This window comes from Mytilus galloprovincialis, chromosome 14 (assembly GCF_965363235.1).
Source record: "Mytilus galloprovincialis chromosome 14, xbMytGall1.hap1.1, whole genome shotgun sequence".
NCBI classification, from domain to species: Eukaryota; Metazoa; Mollusca; class Bivalvia; order Mytilida; family Mytilidae; genus Mytilus; species Mytilus galloprovincialis.
Genome location: NC_134851.1, coordinates 67,150,153 through 67,168,041, shown reverse-complemented (window position 1 = coordinate 67,168,041; position 17,889 = coordinate 67,150,153). Strand labels below are relative to the sequence as shown.

The window sequence follows — 17,889 nt, the reverse complement described above, 5'->3', positions numbered from 1 at the left end:
TCATCACAACATGATTACAAGTGTTAGGCAAAACATACTTATGAACCTTAATGCAATGAAAAGCTTTATTCAAAAGATTAAAACATACTGTACACATGACTAGAAATATTATGTCTTATTTACAGAGAGCACGAGGCTTTTAAAATCTTTGAGAACTTTAGGACTTTAACTCCTGAGATGAACTAATTTATATAACTTTTCCAGCTCTAAGGTTAATTCCAACAATACCTTAGAAGTTTAATCATGAACACGATTTAAGGCAAAATGCATTGAGTGTGAAGGTAAAACAAAATATCTTTGGTTAGCTTGCTATCTAGCTACACCGTTAAGTCATTATTGAGTAAGGTATACAACCCTCCATTTATAGTTCGACAGAAAACAAATATATCTGTCCGTATGAATACATCACTCCGAAAGAAGGGTTGTATACCTTACCTAATTAAGAGTTCAATGTTCAGCTAGCAAGCACCCTATTAAACCAAAAATATTATCTTTACCTACACACTCAATGCATTTTGCTGTAAACTTTATTAAAAATTATGTCTTAAAAATTTGGAAAACTAGAGTTAATGTATTGTTATGTTGCTATACTTGTATTTCAATTTTTGAACTATACTAACCTCCAGTAACATCAATATCACCTATAGGACTAGATCCAACACCAGCAGCGTTCTCTGCAGTACACGCATAGGTACCTTCATCTTGAAAGTCTGCATTGTTTATTGTAAGTGAGGGTACACGTACTGTAGAACCACTGTATTTTCTACCATCTACTACAACAGGTGTCCTTGAATCACCTTGGACTCGATACCATGTAACTTCCTTGACAGGTATACCTGATTTCACTGTACATTCTATGGTTACAGGCCCTCCATATCGTACAGTGCTTCTGTATGGTTTAATATTTACATCAGGTTTCACTACAAGAGAAAGAATGTTGAATCATGAGATCTTGTTTAACAATGATACAACCTTTTTAGATATTTGGGGACTCGGTGGCCAAGTGGTGTAAGAAGTTTTACTACTGTAATATCAGCCAGTCATAGTCATCACTGAGGTTGTGAGTTCAAACCCGCTAGTACACATGCATGTGCACCCAAATCCAATCTAAATTGACTAGGAGTGTCATTTTTCTTATCAAATGTGGTTTTCTCCCGTCACTCCAGCTCCCTCCACCACTGATCTCCATGAAATAGCCAAAAAATAATGCTTGAAATGGCTTTTAAACACCAAAAATCAACAATCAATCTTTATATATTAAGTGAACAGTTAATAAGCAAAAGGTGTAACAATAATTCACAATGGTAAAACCAGGTGAACTAAATTGGTCCTCAGAAAATTGTTATAAATTCTTCATATATGTTTATACAGTTTAGTCTATGTTTTAAAAATATATAAACATTTGAAAAACGAGAAGGTTTTTTTAACTTATAAATAATCAAATAACTGATGAATTTGAAATTTCGTCACACTGTATAGCATGCTTTCATTCAACATTAATAACAAATTACAAAAGAATCTGTTGTGAAGTTCAAAAGTATATGAAGGACAGGTACAAAAATGGTGGAGATAATACATTACCAAAAGCGAAAAGGACAAAATTAATGATATTCTGTTGAAGATGACTTCCTTTGATCCCATATGAGGGATTGGATAAACAACATTTGATATGCATTGTATCAAACCTAAAGAAGTTATTCTAGAAGTTGAACCACAAAGTAAAGATTCTCTTCATTAACGTCAAGCAATTAGTGATAGAATTAAGTTACCTTATGAAGACAAGACACTTATTGGAAAAAACAATAGCCTCCCGTGGTCAGGCATCGTATTTGAGATTGTCTTGTGTGACACCTGTGTGTTGATTACAGGAAACTGAATGATAAATTTATCCCTTGATTGAATGCTATTTAGACTCACTAGTCTTGGTCTTGAAGAAGGATAACACTAATGAACTTCTTACCTGGTCTTGGTCTCATTGGAGGTGGGTTCTTTGCCACTAAAAGATAAAAACAAAATTTCTGTAAACTGCATTTTTTTAATTGGTATATCTAACCGTCGCTTTTCGTTCAGCCATGCACATACTGATAACTTCTGTTTGTAAATGTCAAGTTTAATAAGATGGTATTTTAGTACAAATGTAAATCCTCTAAGCAACAGTCATCTAAAATGGCTTTGGCTGGTCTTTTCATGTGCATTGATAGAATATACATAATATTATGCCCTGCTCTGATTTTTTTTAAATCAAAAGTATTCATAAAGTCTGGAAAATAAAGTCATTGCATTCTGACCACATATAACATGTATAAGAGTGATTGTATGAGAGAAAAACTTTTCCCAAAAATAACCCAAACTGGACCCTTTCTTAAACAATAATTCCAAATCTGCTACAGATAGGACGAATGAACAGAAGAACAATACAGAAAACATGGTTCCAAAATACTAAAAAATATATTCTTTTTAAAACTGTTTCAAATATATGTATAACATGTACTTACTTCCCAGAAGATCAGCATAAATTTGAGGTGGAACTTCAGCCAGTTCCCTCTCACTTCTTGTTAAATATTGATAGGTGTTCAAAGGATGAGAAGAGGTTTCATCCAGTTCCTCGCGATCATTAATATTTAATCCCATAACATATAACTGGATTCCGTCTGTCTCTGCCCTCTCTGCCGCTCGCCAAGCATCATTTGTACTCAAACTCTTATCCTGACCAGTTATCAACAATATAAAGTTTCTGGCATAGTCACGATCACCCTGGTCAGGTCTGAACATCTGGGTTCTAGCAGTATCTATGGCTTGTGCTGTGTTTGTTATTCCCCCTTTGTATCTGACCTGGTCAACAGCATTCTGGACATCACCACTGGACTGATAGTCCTTCAGATTGAATTGAACATTAGAATCTGTGCTATATCTCAACAAACCAACTCTAAATTCGTCATCATTGATACTAACTGTATCTGCGAGATTTTTGGTAAATGTTGTCATCCAATCAAAGTATTCTTGGGAAACGGAAGAATCAAGGATAACAACCAAATCATATCCAGTATCTTTTGGTTTAACTGTTGTGGCAACTGTAATAAAAATACATTTGAAAGTCTTAATAAAGGCAACAGTAGTATGCAGTGTTCAAAATCATATATCGATTTAGAGAGAAAAAATCTTGGTTCCAGAGTAAAACCGAGCAACACACATCAACAATAAGTGGCAAATAACAACAAGTACACCGAAGTGCAACAAAGTTAGATAAGTTTTCATCTGTTTCAAAGAACATTTTTGGGCATAATATCAAGTACTTATCCGGGCTATCACTTTTTTTCAACTGAATTTATAGAGAGTTTACATTACAAGTATAAAGATAAATTCATATAGTGAAACTTGTTTAAAATAAACTTCTTCGGCACTTTAGAATTTGTTCGGTTTTGGCCGATTTTCGGTTATATCAGGTTCACAACGCATACAATTTGATATGACGGTGCTTCATAGCATGTTTGGTTTATACAAGTTTTTCAGTTTAGGCAGGATTCGGTTTAGCCAGTTTTCACTGTAGTTGGTCCGCATCCCATCATTTTCTTCGCGCAATTTTACACCAGTACCCATACCCTCCTTCCTTGATGGGTGCATTTTACATAGACAAATATAATCGTATAATATAATCAAAATGAGTATGTTAATTTGATGTATGCCTTTTTGTGCTTCTTCGTTACATTTGTTGTTTTTATAGTGATTAAGATGATAACACAATGTTGACTGCTGTACCCCTATTTTTGACATTTTTACCTATTATGTCTGTTTGTTTTGTTCACGCATCGGTGACTATATAATGGAATTTGATGCGACTGTCATACAAGTGAGAGGTTTAGCTAGCTATAAAACCAGGTTCAATCCACCATTTTCTACATTTGAAAATGCCTGTACCAAGTCAGGAATATGACAGTTCTTGTCCATTCGTTTTTGATGCGTTTTGTTATTTGATTTTGCCATGTGATTATGGACTTTCCGAATTGATTTTCCTCTGAGTTCAGTATTTTTGTGATTTTACTTTTTTCTTTTACATCTTTTTGGATCCAGAAAATTTGAACACAGAAATATATGGGTCTTTTTCCGTTGCTATTTTTCCTTCTTTGTCAACTGTCTTTTAATATAATATCTAAAAACTACATGTGAATCTTTCTTTAACAATTAAAACATTATGCTCTTGTTACCTGGACAAAATGCCTCGAAAACTCGTTCACTCAAAACAGACAATTCATCAAAACTTTGAACATTAAAGCTGTTTTCAGTTGAAGGCACTGAAGCTATTCCATCCAACTCCCTTGTATCTTGTAATCCAATACCAATAGCGTATATATGGATACCAGCTGCCCTGGACTTCTCTGCCTCTGGAATGGTCCTTCTGGAATTGATATTCGATACACCATCAGTCAGAATCAAACAAATGTCTGGAACATCTCGACGGTCGCCATTTGCAACAGAAAACATTTCTTCTCTCATTCTTTGTAAACTATCGGCTGTATTTGTGCTGCCATAACGATAAGGAATGTTATCGATTGCGTCAAGTATTTCTTGGGAGGTAGAAAAGCTGTTGAGGTAGAATTCAACTTTAACAGCTGTACTGTATGACAATATACCAACACGTACATTACCAGAATCAATGTCAGCATTTCTGAGAAAATCTTTGCAGAAATCTTTCATTTTATCGTAGTTATCACTTCCTACGCTGGTTGAAGAATCAAGAATAATGACCATATCTACTTTAGCTAATGCACATCCTCCTAAAATATAAACACACATTTGTGTAAATGAATATATGAGTATTGCTTACACCCATCCAGAGCACATGATATCAGCCCCATATTTTGTTGGTGTTCGTGTTGCTTATTCTTTAAGTTTTTATGTTGTCTCTTTTATACTATAATTTGTATGTTTGTTTTAGCAATGGCGTTGTCAGTTTATTTTTTGACTCTAGTATCTTTGACTCCTCTTTTACGAAATATGGATTTTGCTAAAAGGTGTGGCTTTAAATAATCAAGAATTAAAGTTATGTGCACATCTTAGAATAAAAAACAATTTAAATACATATTGATATATACTATATAGTTGTTAACTTTTTTGTGAATAATGGTCTTTGGTGAAGAGTTGTGTCTTTGGCATTTTTACCACATCTTCTTATTTATATACACAATACAATACAAAGTTGGGCAAAAGAACACCCTGTATTTCAGATGGTTATAATTACACCTTGCAAACAACAAAGGCATTTTTGTCCTAAGTTCTTAAAAATGTAGTGTTATAAAACATGATAATTTGGGAAAAACAAGCAATTTTATCGATTTATTTTTAGTAGGAATAAAAATAAAAAAGAATGTGTCCAGAAACCCTGTGTATGAGTTTTTTTCAACTCTAAATGAAACTTGTAAACGAAAAAAATGAAATTCTTTAAGTTATAAAGGGTCAATAATCTAGAACAGTTAGTGACTCACTGCTTCAATTAATTTGACCTCTGATTGCTAGATTCGGTTTTTAGCATTGTGTACAATTTTGTGAAATGAGCTTGAGTAAAATTTAGGTGAACTGTTTTTCATTCCTTATTAATTTATCTTACCTGCAGCTGGTGTTGGAATGGTGATAGGAACTGAAAATAGATAAATAATTATATGTACATGAAACTGTGTGGTATTAACATGTTGAGCAGGATCTTCTTCCCCTTCCGGAGCACCTAAAATCACCCTTCGATTTGGTGGGGTCCGTGTTGTTTTTGTTCCCCTATTTGTGACATTTTGTTCATGCATCATTGTCAATATAATGGAAATTGATGCGACTGTCGTACAAGTGAAAGGTTTGGCGCTATAAAACAGGTTCATTCCACCATTTTCTACATTTGAAAATGCCTGTACCATGTCAGAAATATGACAGTTGTTGTCCATTCGTTTGATGTGTTTTGTCATTTGATTTTGCCATTTGATTAGAGACTTTCCAATTGAATTTTCCTCGGAGTTCAGTATTTTTATGAGTTTACTTTTTTCAATATCAGGACGATAACTACCATCATTTCTTTAAAAAAAAAAGTTATATCAACACTGCATAGGAGAGTTCATTGCTATTCTGCTAAAAACTTAAGTTTTATTGTACATGCTTTTATTGACATAGTCACATTCATTTGAATAGAATATTCTGCTATATAACAGAAGGGCAACAGATACTAGAGGGACAGTCAAACACATAGATTTATCATAAATTGATGCTACATTTTGAACCTGAAAGGTTATATCCTGAGCTATTGTTGAATTGCATTTCTTTAGAACTCATCAGGCTAATAAAAACAATACAAATATAAAAGGCTATACACACTTAGCAAAACTTTTATGATTTTTTTTTATCCTCAATGGTCTTCAACTGTATACTTTATTTTGGCCTTTTTTTATTTATTTTTATTCGACCGTCACAGATGAGTCTTTTGTAGACGAAATGCATGTCTAACGCAAGTACAAAACTTCACTCCCGGTATCTTTAATGAGTTAATTTAGAATAATAGTACTTACTGGGTGTTGCTAATCTTGGCCTTCGTCTCATTGGTGGAGGAGTTTTTGGCACTGAAATGAAAAGAAGACAATTTTAAATGTTTGCTTGCAAAGTAAAATCATAATCATAACTCTATAAGGTGATTTTGGATTCGCCGTTTCAGAATCTAATGCATCCTGGGTAATATTTTCAAAAGCGTACACCTAGTTTAAAACGTTACAAACAATGGAAATTCAACCAATGACGTAACGTTATTTTCACTTTGGGGTACGAACAATGAAATTACCCATGATGCTTTAGATTCTGAAACGGCCAATTAGATAAGTATAAGACATCTGATTAAAAGGAGATTTGGGATATGAACATATACATATGATAATTACGAACCATGAAATTGCTTTGAGCTCGACAAAATGTATCTAAAATCAACATAACACAATTGATGTAATAAATATATATATATATAAAACATAAATAAATTTATTATGTATATTCGATAGCCGAGTAAAATGTCGACCACAACTCTGTAGTGATTTTGTATCACATGATCTATACGATCTGAAAGTACAACAAATGTGTGGAAATCAATAAAATAAAATATGGACCTATGATTAAAAGGAGATTTGAGGTAAGAAATCCTGCAACCCAAGGCCAAAATATGATCCTGGCAGGATCCTAAATTTCCAAACATGAGAATATAACTTACTACAGAGCCGTGGTGTAGGAGTTAGAGCATCGGACTACTAGCACAAAGATTCCTGGTTCGATTCCCGTTCCGGGGTGAAAATTTCAGGGACTGAATTTTAGGCTCTCCCTTGACACCATTTGCGAGTATGGTCTAGAGGAAACAATGATAGTCCGTCGGAAGGGGACGATAAATGGCTGACTCGTGTTAAGAGAGAGCCATATCTCTTGCACGTTACAGACACCCTTGTAGATTTCGAAAAAGAGCAGGTTAATGCCGCTACAAGGCAGCACTCGCACCCGCAAAGTGGAAAAGGATTAATATAAAACTTCTTTCCCAATCCACTATAGATAAAACAAATGAATATGTTTAAACTAACTTACTTGGGGGTAAAGTTTCTCTAATTTTATCAGGAACCTCCAGCATCTCTCTTTCTGTTCTTGTAAGATATTGATAAGTAGACAGTGGGTGTGATGGGGTCTCATCTAATTCTGTTGTATCATCTATTTCTAATCCGACAACATATAACTGTATCCCGTTATCTTCTGCCCGCTCTGCTGCAGCCCAGGCCTCATTTGTACTTAGACTACGATCCTGTCCAGTCAATAAAATTATATAGTTCCTTGCATATGCTCGATCACCTTTATCCGTTCGGAACATCTGTCGTGTAGCATGATCGATTGCATTTGCCGTGTTTGGGTCACCAGCTTTGTGTGTCATGGAGTCCACTTTGAACCTAGCATCTCTTGTCGTGTCATATGAATTTAAATCAAATTGAACATCAGCATCCGTACTATAACGTAATAGACCTATTCTATATTCCCCGTCTTCTATTTTTGCTTGTCTAACGAATCTTCGGGCAAACTTCTGGAAGGATGCAAATTGTGTTGTATCAACTGACGAATCAACTATAATTACGATGTCATAACCATGCAGTTCTTTAACAGGCTCTGGTGTTGTTGCAACTACAAATAGAGGGATTTATTGGATTAGTTTTCAATGAAGCGATACCCATGCAGTTCTTTGATAGGCTCTGGTGTTGTTGCAACGAGAAATAGAAAGATTTGTTGGATTAGTTTTAAATAAAGCGATACCCATGCAGTTCTTTAATAGGCTCTGGTGTTTTTGAAACTAACAATAGATAGTTTGTATTGCATTAGTTTCTACAAAATACTCAAACTTAATTTCTAAATTATATTGAGCAGTTTTAACAAAAAAGGGACATAACTCTTTGAAAAAGTCGATTGTCCACCATTATAGAACTTGTCTGAGATATGCTGATATTATCATATTGAAAAAGTTTCATGAAAATTTGGCAAGAATTGTACCCGTGATAGCGCCAACGAGGCCATTTTCCATAAATTTTATATTACCAAGGGGCATAATTCATTTTTAGAAAGTCGATTGTACACTTTTATAGAAATTGTCCGAGACATTCCTGATATTAATCTATAGTAAAACTTTTATAAAACTCTGACAAGACAGGTGTTTTTAAGGGCCTAAATAATGCCTACATGTATTCTGTTAATACTATAAAAAAAAACTTTAATTTAAGATTATGTACCTGGACAGAAAGCTTGGAACACTTTTTCACTTAATGCTGTTAATTCATCAAAACTTTGTACATTAAAACTGTTTTCTGATGCAGGGGGTGTGGCTATCGCATCCAATTCTCTAGTATCTCGTAAACCGATACCTACGGCATAAATATGTATGCCGTCACCTCGCGCCAAAACTGCTTCTGGAATGGTTCTTCTGGAATTGATATTGGATACACCATCAGTCAATATGATCACTACATTAGGGACACCATCTCTGTCGCCATTACGTGATGTGTATAGATCGGTACGCATTGTTTTCAACCCATCAGCTGTATTAGTGCTGCCATATCTGTAGGGAATATTGTCAATGGCATTAAATATGTCTTGTTTGGTCGAATGGCTATTGAGATAAAACTCAACATTGACTCCTGTGCTGTAGGATAATACGCCGACTTTGACATTTCCTGAATCTATGTCCGCATTGGTCAGAAAATCTTTACAAAATGTCAACATCTTTTTATAATTAGCATCTCCGACACTTGTTGATGAATCCAGTATAATGACCAGATCAATCTTTGCACCAGCACAACCTAAAAATAGATCAATAGGTTGTTAATTTACCTTTAATCTAAAACCAAAGGCGCTAATGATTGATGGTTAATACATGCATATTCAGGTAAATGACTCTGGAGTGTCTGTCGCTTACCTTGGTTTATGTGCATATTCAAAAAGGACAATCTGCAATGTTGTAAATAAAAACAAGTGAAACTGCGAGCTACTGCTCACTGATGATACCCCCGCCGCAAGTGGATAATATTAATAGTGTAAAAATATGCAAGTGTTCGGTAAACAGGAAGTTGTCGAGTGATGAATCTGAAAACGCATCACACGGCATAGCTGACTTATATAAATCCTGAAACCAAATTTCAGAAATCCTTGTATTGTAGTTCCTGAGAAAAATGTGACGAAAATTTTCAACTTGGCTATCATGTGTAAAATCATACAAGTGTTCGGTAAACAGGAAGTTGTCGAGTGATGAATCTGAAAACGCATCACACGGTATAGCTGACTTATATAAATCCTGAAACCAAATTTCAGAAATCCTTGTATTGTAGTTCCTGAGAAAAATGTGACGAAAATTTTCAACTTGGCTATAATGTGTAAAATCAGACAAGTGTTCGGTAAACAGGAAGTTGTCAAGTGATGAATCTGAAAACGCATCACACGGTATGGCTGACATATATAAATGTTGATACCAAATTACAGAAAGGGTGGATGTGTAGTTCCTGAGAAAAATGTGACGAAAGTTTCATGGGACGGACTGACTGACGGAAGGACTGACGGACGGACTGACGGACTGATGGACGGACTGACGGACGGACTGACGGACAGACAGAGGTAAAACAGTATACCCCCCCTTTTTTAAAGCGGGGGTATAATAAATGAAAAGATATTTTCCACAAACTTTAGGAAGTTGTCAAGTGATGAATCTGAAAACGCATCACACGGTATGGCTGACATATATAAATGTTGATACCAAATTACAGAAAGGGTGGATGTGTAGTTCCTGAGAAAAATGTGACGAAAGTTTCATGGGACGGACTGACTGACGGACGGACTGACGGACGGACTGACGGACTGATGGACGGACTGACGGACGGACTGACGGACAGACAGAGGTAAAACAGTATACCCCCCCTTTTTTAAAGCGGGGGTATAATAAGTTTCTGGACAAAAAATTCTGTTTCAAGAGAAGATTTTTGTAAAGATAACAAAATTTGACAAAAAATTGACAAAAATTGACTATAAAGTGCAAGCACTTGTTAAGAGGTCAACTGACCATTTTGGTCATGGTGACTTTTTTTATAGATCTTACTTTGCTGAACATTATTTCTGTTTATAGTTTAATTCTAACTATAATAATATTCAAGATAATAACCAAAAACAGCAAATTTACTTAAAATTACCAATTCAGGGGCAGCAACCCAACAACGGGTTGTCCGATCCATCTGAAAATGTCAGGGCAGATAGATCTTGACCTGATAAACAATTTTACCAAGTCAGATTTGCTCTAAATGCTCTGGTTTAGAACGATAGGCGAAAATCTACATTTTACCCTTATGTTCTATTTTTAGCTATGGCGGCCATCTTGGTTGGTTGGCCAGGTCAACGGACACATTTTTTTTAACTAGATACCCCAATGATGATTGTAGCCAAGTTTGGTTAAATTTGGCCCAGTAGTTTCAGAGAAGATTTTTGTAAAAGTTAACGACGACGACGACGGACGACGGACGATGGACGACGGACGACGGACGACAAGTGATGAGAAAAGCTCACTTGGCTCTTTGGGAGGACAGGGGACACCAAACTTGGCAATATTTAGAATTGGACAAATAAAATTTCGCTGTATTAATCTACATATAGTGCTCCTCTACGGCTCATGACAGGGCACCACCATAAATCTGCCCTTGATTTTAACCTTTTTTTATATATTATCTCCGTTAAATTTTAGCCCATTGAAATATGTGACATTCAAAAAATGTGGCCCATATAAGCTACACGTCTGTGTGAACCTTTTTACAGGAAAAAACTACTTCCCGTGAACTAAACACTATTAGAAATCAATTGCTGAGATAGGCCTTAAAAATAAAATATATATAATACTTACTTGATGTTGAAGGAGGCAGAGTTACAGGAACTAAAAATAGAATAAGAAATATTAATATGGATTAAATATTTCATTAATTCAAAAATGTATTATATAATAGAAACAATCTATATATCTTCTTATTTACGATTTCAGTCAAACCTTTGACTATAACGTGCCGTATGGTAAATGGCACATGGTTTTACCGGCACATTATTTTATGTTGACCGACATGATAAAAATTTTACCGTCAGCGTCAAATTGGTTAAAATTTTACCGTGATTCGTCAAAATATCCTTATCGTGATTCGTCAGAGGTATGAAATAATTATCGTTACCGTTATTTTGGGAAAAGTTTAACGTAATTCGTCAAAATCAGTCAATTTTTATTTATCGTCTAATAGAAAGTGTACATTTTATCGTCATGCATCAAAACATTACCCTTAACGTCATTTGGCAAGAGTTTTACCGGTATTCGTCATTAAGGAACCCCTATTACTACCCTTTTGCATACCCTTGAAATATACATGTATCAAGGTTGATTTGAAGGCAAGAAAATTGTTACCTTTAATGCATGAATTAACAGCCAAACAAATCCAGAGAGAGACTGAGGCAAATATGTCATGAGAAGGAATATATCAGATACAAAATAAATTTAAATTATCATAGAAATCAATCAAATTACATTGCGTTTTAGGTAAAAAGACATGCTACAGTCGGATTCTAGTCTACAGAAAAAAAGTCTACATTGCTATTGAAGTTCTGAAAAAAAACTGAATTAATAGTAAAACATCGTTAATTATCTAATTAAATCATGCAGTTTGTTAAAATTATTGTAATTGGTCAGAGTAAGCACTAGCTATTTTTTTATGTAATCCTCTTATGATGGGAGAAACGTCTGATAAAAGGGGACATGCGGTTGGTCTCACTACTGATAAAAGGGGACACGCGGTTGGTCACACTACTGATAAAAGGGGGCATGCGATTGGTCACACTATTGATAAGAAGGGACATGCTATTGGTCAACCTATTTACCTTTAACTGGAACGGGAGGTCGGGTTGGTACCACTGTGTATGGACAAATCAAATGAATATATAAGAACATTATACTATAGTGTGTTATACTTGTAAAGTTGACGCTAATTGTTTCGTTATTTGTACAAGAGCATTATGAGCATCTGAGATCAGCCTCAGTTTCGGTGGTGTTCGTGTTGCTCAGTCTTTAGTTTTCTATTTTTTGTGTGCTATTGTTTGTCTGTGGCTTTTTTTTCAGCCACGAACTTCTTCTTTAGAATTGTGAGTTTGAATGTCCCACTTGTATCTTTCGCCGCTCTTTACGACTATCTATCATTTTAACATGGATATCGTAGCATTAATATACTTTGCACATGGTGACTGACCACCATGAATTATATTTAAGAATCCTCATTGTATCCCTATATTTCTTATTTTTTTACTTTTTTGTCTTGACTTTTTGTTTTATTAAACAGTTTTATTCATATGCATTATTGATCATTATAATTTTTTTTATAAATTATTTAATTAAAATTTATAAAAAAAATATTTGAAAATTGAGCACATAATACTTAATTAAATCGGCTACTTATTTTAGCAGCAATTAGAACTGAGTTACATTTTTTTCTAACTTTTTCCAAAAAAGAGCAATATCAAAAAAATTATCTTGAAAAAAAGTCCACAGACAGACATATATACATGCAACTCTCGAATGTAAGAATGGGCAATCGATCTGGATAAACACAGAAAATCAAAGCAAGAAGACGATTACTTACCCTTGCAAATGGCTTGGAATATTTTTCTGTCGAATCCTCTCAGTTCGTCAAATGACTGAACTGTAAACCTGTTTTCATCAATCGGTAAGGAAGCCATTCCATCCAACTCCCTCGTATCAGCTAAACCAATACCTATGGCGTATACATGGATATTGTCTTGGTCCCTTGCACCTACTGCTTCCGGTATGGTTCGACGGGAGTTTATGTTAGATACACCATCTGTTATGATTATTCCGACGTTCGGAACTCCAGGTCTATCGCCATTTCTTTGAGAAAACATTTCTCTCATTTTGGCTATGGCGTCTGCTGTATTGGTACTACCATACGTGTATTTGATATTATTAACAGCTGTATCGACGTCTGCGCTTGTTCTATACGTATTCAGTTCGAATTCGACGTTTACTCTGGTGCTATAAGTTACTATGCCAACCCTAGCACGGTCATTATCAATATCGGCATTTCGGAGAAGTTCCTTAACAAAGTTTTTCATTTTTTCAAAATTATCGGTACCAACACTTGTAGAAGAATCCAGAATTATGACAAGATCAACTTCAGCAGAGCATCCTAAAACCGGAAATATAATTAAATGAATACATGTACAGGTGACAAATGAAAATAATAGTTTATAAACATTCGTCCGGAGCGCTTTTCAGAATTAAAATTTGGCAGGAACGCTGAATTGGTTAATTTTATATTTTCATCATTGTCGATACTTTTTTATTTAATTTTGTTTAAAAATACCATATTGCGAGTATTCCTTTGTAACATGTCAATGTTATGTGTTGAAAGGAAAAAAATAAAAAGATAAAACAAAATACATAAGCTATTAAATAAATTGTGGTTTGTTTGTGCTAGAAGTTCGTGTACCACACAGTTTACCAAATTAGTATCTCTTTTGGCATTTGTCAAATTGTGAAAAAAAAATAAGTTGTGCAAATTAAACGAATGACCCATTTATCCTAATCTCGTTGGTTTTTTGGACTATTAAGAATGTTTTGTAACGTCACAATTCCGCTGAAAAAGTATGCATAGTACGAATTACTATGATGTACAAAAACATAATTTTACTGAATGTGACATTATCCTATTATACATTTTGGTTATTTTGGCAGAAAGTTCTCTTGTTTTCTTGTGTTTTTGTGTGTTTTTTTATTGTGATATATCTTTTATATGTAGCATATTTTTATACAAAATGTTTTATCTATCAGCATACTCACCAGCATTGAAGGAACGTCAATTATTCAAACTAAAACAATTTGAGAGTCACGCCACAGGATACAATATACACAACATAGAAAGCATACAAAGACAAGAGGTTCTGGATGATGTTTATGTACAGATTACGGAGTTAAATACAAAACCCACAAAAACGAAGACCTCTTCCAGACCATCATACAAGGTAACAGTAAATTACATAATGTTTTTAAGATATTTACAACAAACTGGTAAGCCATCTTTATATTTAGTTGACACTCAGTCGTGGTAAAAGGAGATAACAGTTCATTAAGGGAACTAACATTTTATTTGTAAGGAAAAGGGGGGTACTAGGATGAAATTTGAAAAAGGCAGAACAGGAGTTTATTCTTGATCTTCCTCGTTTTAAAGTTTTGAAATTGTATGGGTTAACAATTGAAAGAGAAATTATATTTCAGATGTATCGTTTCCAAGCATTTGAAATTAAAAAAAAAACATTTTTTATTGGTACCTTGCGTGTTACTTACAGATACATTTATATGCATATAAATATATTTAAACATGAATTTTATATTATATAAATATGCGTTAACAAAAATTATTCTCTATTAATATGAAAATACTAATGTTTTATTTTTGTTTATTGTACATTTCAATACGAATAAAAACGTTCACATAGTAGACATGTAAAGCAAACATATCAACACTGAACACATAAAGCGGAGAGCTTACATCAACTAGTTAGCGATTAAAAAAACAATAAAAAGGAAACGCTGAAGATTTGAAATTATCAACATTATTTGTTGTAATCGTGAATTAGTAAAATAAGCATTAACTAGAGGCTCTAAAGAGCCTGTGTCGCTCACCTTGGTCTATGTGAATATTAAACAAAGGAAGCAGATGGATTCATGACAAAATTGTGTTTTGGTGATGGTGATGTGTTTGTACATCTTACTTTACTGAACATTCTTGCTGCTTAGAATTATCTCTATCTATAATGAACTTGGCCCAGTAGTTTCAGTGGAAAATGTTAGTTAAAATTTACAAATTTTATGAAAATTGTTAAAAATTGACTATAAAGGACAATAGCTCCTTAGGGGTCAATTGACCATTTCCGTCATGTTGACTAATTTGTAGATCTTACTTTGCTTAACATTATTGATGTTTACAGTTTATCTCTATCTATAATAATATTCAAGATAATAACCAAAAACAGCAAAATTTCCTTAAAATTACCAATTCAGGGGCAGCAACCCAACAACGGGTTGTCCGATTCATCTGAAAATTTCAGGGCAGATAGATCTTGAGCTGATAAACAATTTTACCCCCATGTCAGATTTGCTCTAAAGGCTACGGTTTCAGAGTTATAAGCCAAAATCTACATTTCACCCCTATGTTCTATTTTTAGCCATGGCAGCCATCTTGGTTGGTTGGCCGGGTCACCGGACACAATTTTTAAACTAAATACCCCAATGAGGATTGTGGCCAAGTTTGGATTAATTGGCCCAGTAGTTTCAGAGGAGAAGATTTTTGTAAAAGATGACTAAGATTTACGAAAAATGGTTAAAAATTGACTATAAAGGGCAATAACTCTTGAAGGGGTCAACAGACCAGTTTGATCCTGTTAACTTATTTGTAGATCTTACTTTACTGAACATTTTTGCTGTTTACAGTTTATCTCTATCTATGATAATATTCAAGATAATAACCAAAAACAGCAAAATTTCCTTAAAATTACCAATTCAGGGGCAGCAACCTATCAACGGGTTGTCCGATTCATCCCAAAATTGTAGAGCAGATAGATTTTGACCTGATTAACAATTTTACTCCGTCAGATTTGCTGTAAATGCTTTGGTTTTTGAGTTATAAGCCAAAAACTGCATTTTACTCCTATGTTCTATTTTTAGCCATGGCGGCCATCTTGAATGATTGGCCGGGTCACCGGACACAATTTCTAAACTAGATACCCTAATAATGATTTTGGCCATGTTTGGTTAAATTTGGCCCAGTAGTTTCAGAGGAGAAGATTTTTGTAAAAGTTAACGACGACGGACGACGACGGACGACGGACGCCAAGGGATGAGAAAAGCTCACTTGGCCCTTCGGGCCAGGTGAGCTAAAAAATAAATAAACGTCAACATATAATATATGTCTATCCAAAAGGTTTTGGTTTAATTCTTAAATTAGTTTTAATTGGTTTTATTAAATAGGATTTGTTTTGTGGTATATATACAATCATATTTCATTGAAAGGAGTGTTGTCTGGTTTTATTTATAAGGTTTACTATGACTAATTTAAAAACAAACAACAACAAAAACAACAATTGAATGCATTGTTTCATTAACAATTATCTTTGCGACACCACAAGGTTTTAAAAAAAATACTTTTGATCATTTTTTTGTTCTTTTGGTTACTTTAAATTAAACTTTGATAAATATAAAATACATACTATCCCATGATATATTGTCAGTGTTAATTTTACAAACCATTAGTGAAGTGAAAGCAGCAGCAACTTCACCGTTATGCTTATCGGGTTTTATCACCGGGTTCTAGCAAAAACTAGAGTTTCACTGGACAAAAACTATCAACGTCTTTTTCTGTTGTTTGGGGAGAATTTATTTTGCTATCGATTGTTTTTATTTTCTCTTGAAAATGAGTCAAATTTCATAACAAACGGATGAAAAAGACTTCTTATTTGTCTAGCGCCATCTTTTGGTGAACTTTTGTCAGTTATGCTTTTTTATCATAAACCTGTAGAAGAACTCAAAACAAACCCGAAGAACAGTATATATTCTAATATTTTCAAGCTTACAGAGACTGTACAGTATCAAACTAGTTTTGCTAAAAACGATTTAACACTAGACAACATAACGGTGAAATCATCGCTCCATTTACTGTACATGAATATTAATTTTACATATAATTAGAAACATCACAACATTGTAAAATAAATACCTAAAGCTCCATCTATTAACGAACCTGTAAAAAGTTATATACACTTTTCTGTTAACGATTATCACATCCGAAACAAACTAGCGATTCTACGTTTTCTCATAGAATATGTATATTTATTTCATTGCAAATTAATTAAACACACTTATATGCTCTGTATATGTTTCATTTAAAGAATTAATACACATATATCGTTATTTTACGTAATAATGTTTCTGAAAGGTAAAAGACTTAATTTGTATTTGCAAACAAACGTTGAAATATAAATAATGTATACAATATTTATACCACAAAATAACTGCCATATAATTATCTTAATACAAATGTATGGTATAACATATAAAGCAGCCCTTTCCCAACTGTATTCAATATCCTCCGAACAATATGACTGTTCTTCGCAGTGTCAGTCATTTTCTGTTCAGAATACTGTCCACAACTGTATATAGATTCTTTTGAAACTAAACACATCGTGAACAAGATAAAAAGTAAAGTCACAAAAATACTGAACTCTGAGGAAGATCTATACGGAAACCCCCTAATCGAATGGCAAAATCAAAAGCTC

General features: G+C 34.0%; 1 protein-coding gene across 1 annotated transcript in view; it reads right to left on the bottom strand.

The window, feature by feature from the left end:
- Window positions 1–17,889, bottom strand: part of LOC143058155 (collagen alpha-3(VI) chain-like) — an 88,053-nt gene that overhangs the window by 6,922 nt on the left and 63,242 nt on the right. The window contains exons 18-27 of the mRNA XM_076231618.1: window positions 13,182–13,745; window positions 11,414–11,443; window positions 8,769–9,335; window positions 7,588–8,169; window positions 6,540–6,590; window positions 5,603–5,632; window positions 4,203–4,772; window positions 2,496–3,071; window positions 1,961–1,996; window positions 621–920 (exon numbers count right to left, since the gene is read on the bottom strand). Coding sequence (XP_076087733.1) covers window positions 621–920; window positions 1,961–1,996; window positions 2,496–3,071; window positions 4,203–4,772; window positions 5,603–5,632; window positions 6,540–6,590; window positions 7,588–8,169; window positions 8,769–9,335; window positions 11,414–11,443; window positions 13,182–13,745 — 3,306 coding nt within the window. The remainder of the gene's footprint in view (window positions 1–620; window positions 921–1,960; window positions 1,997–2,495; window positions 3,072–4,202; window positions 4,773–5,602; window positions 5,633–6,539; window positions 6,591–7,587; window positions 8,170–8,768; window positions 9,336–11,413; window positions 11,444–13,181; window positions 13,746–17,889) is intronic.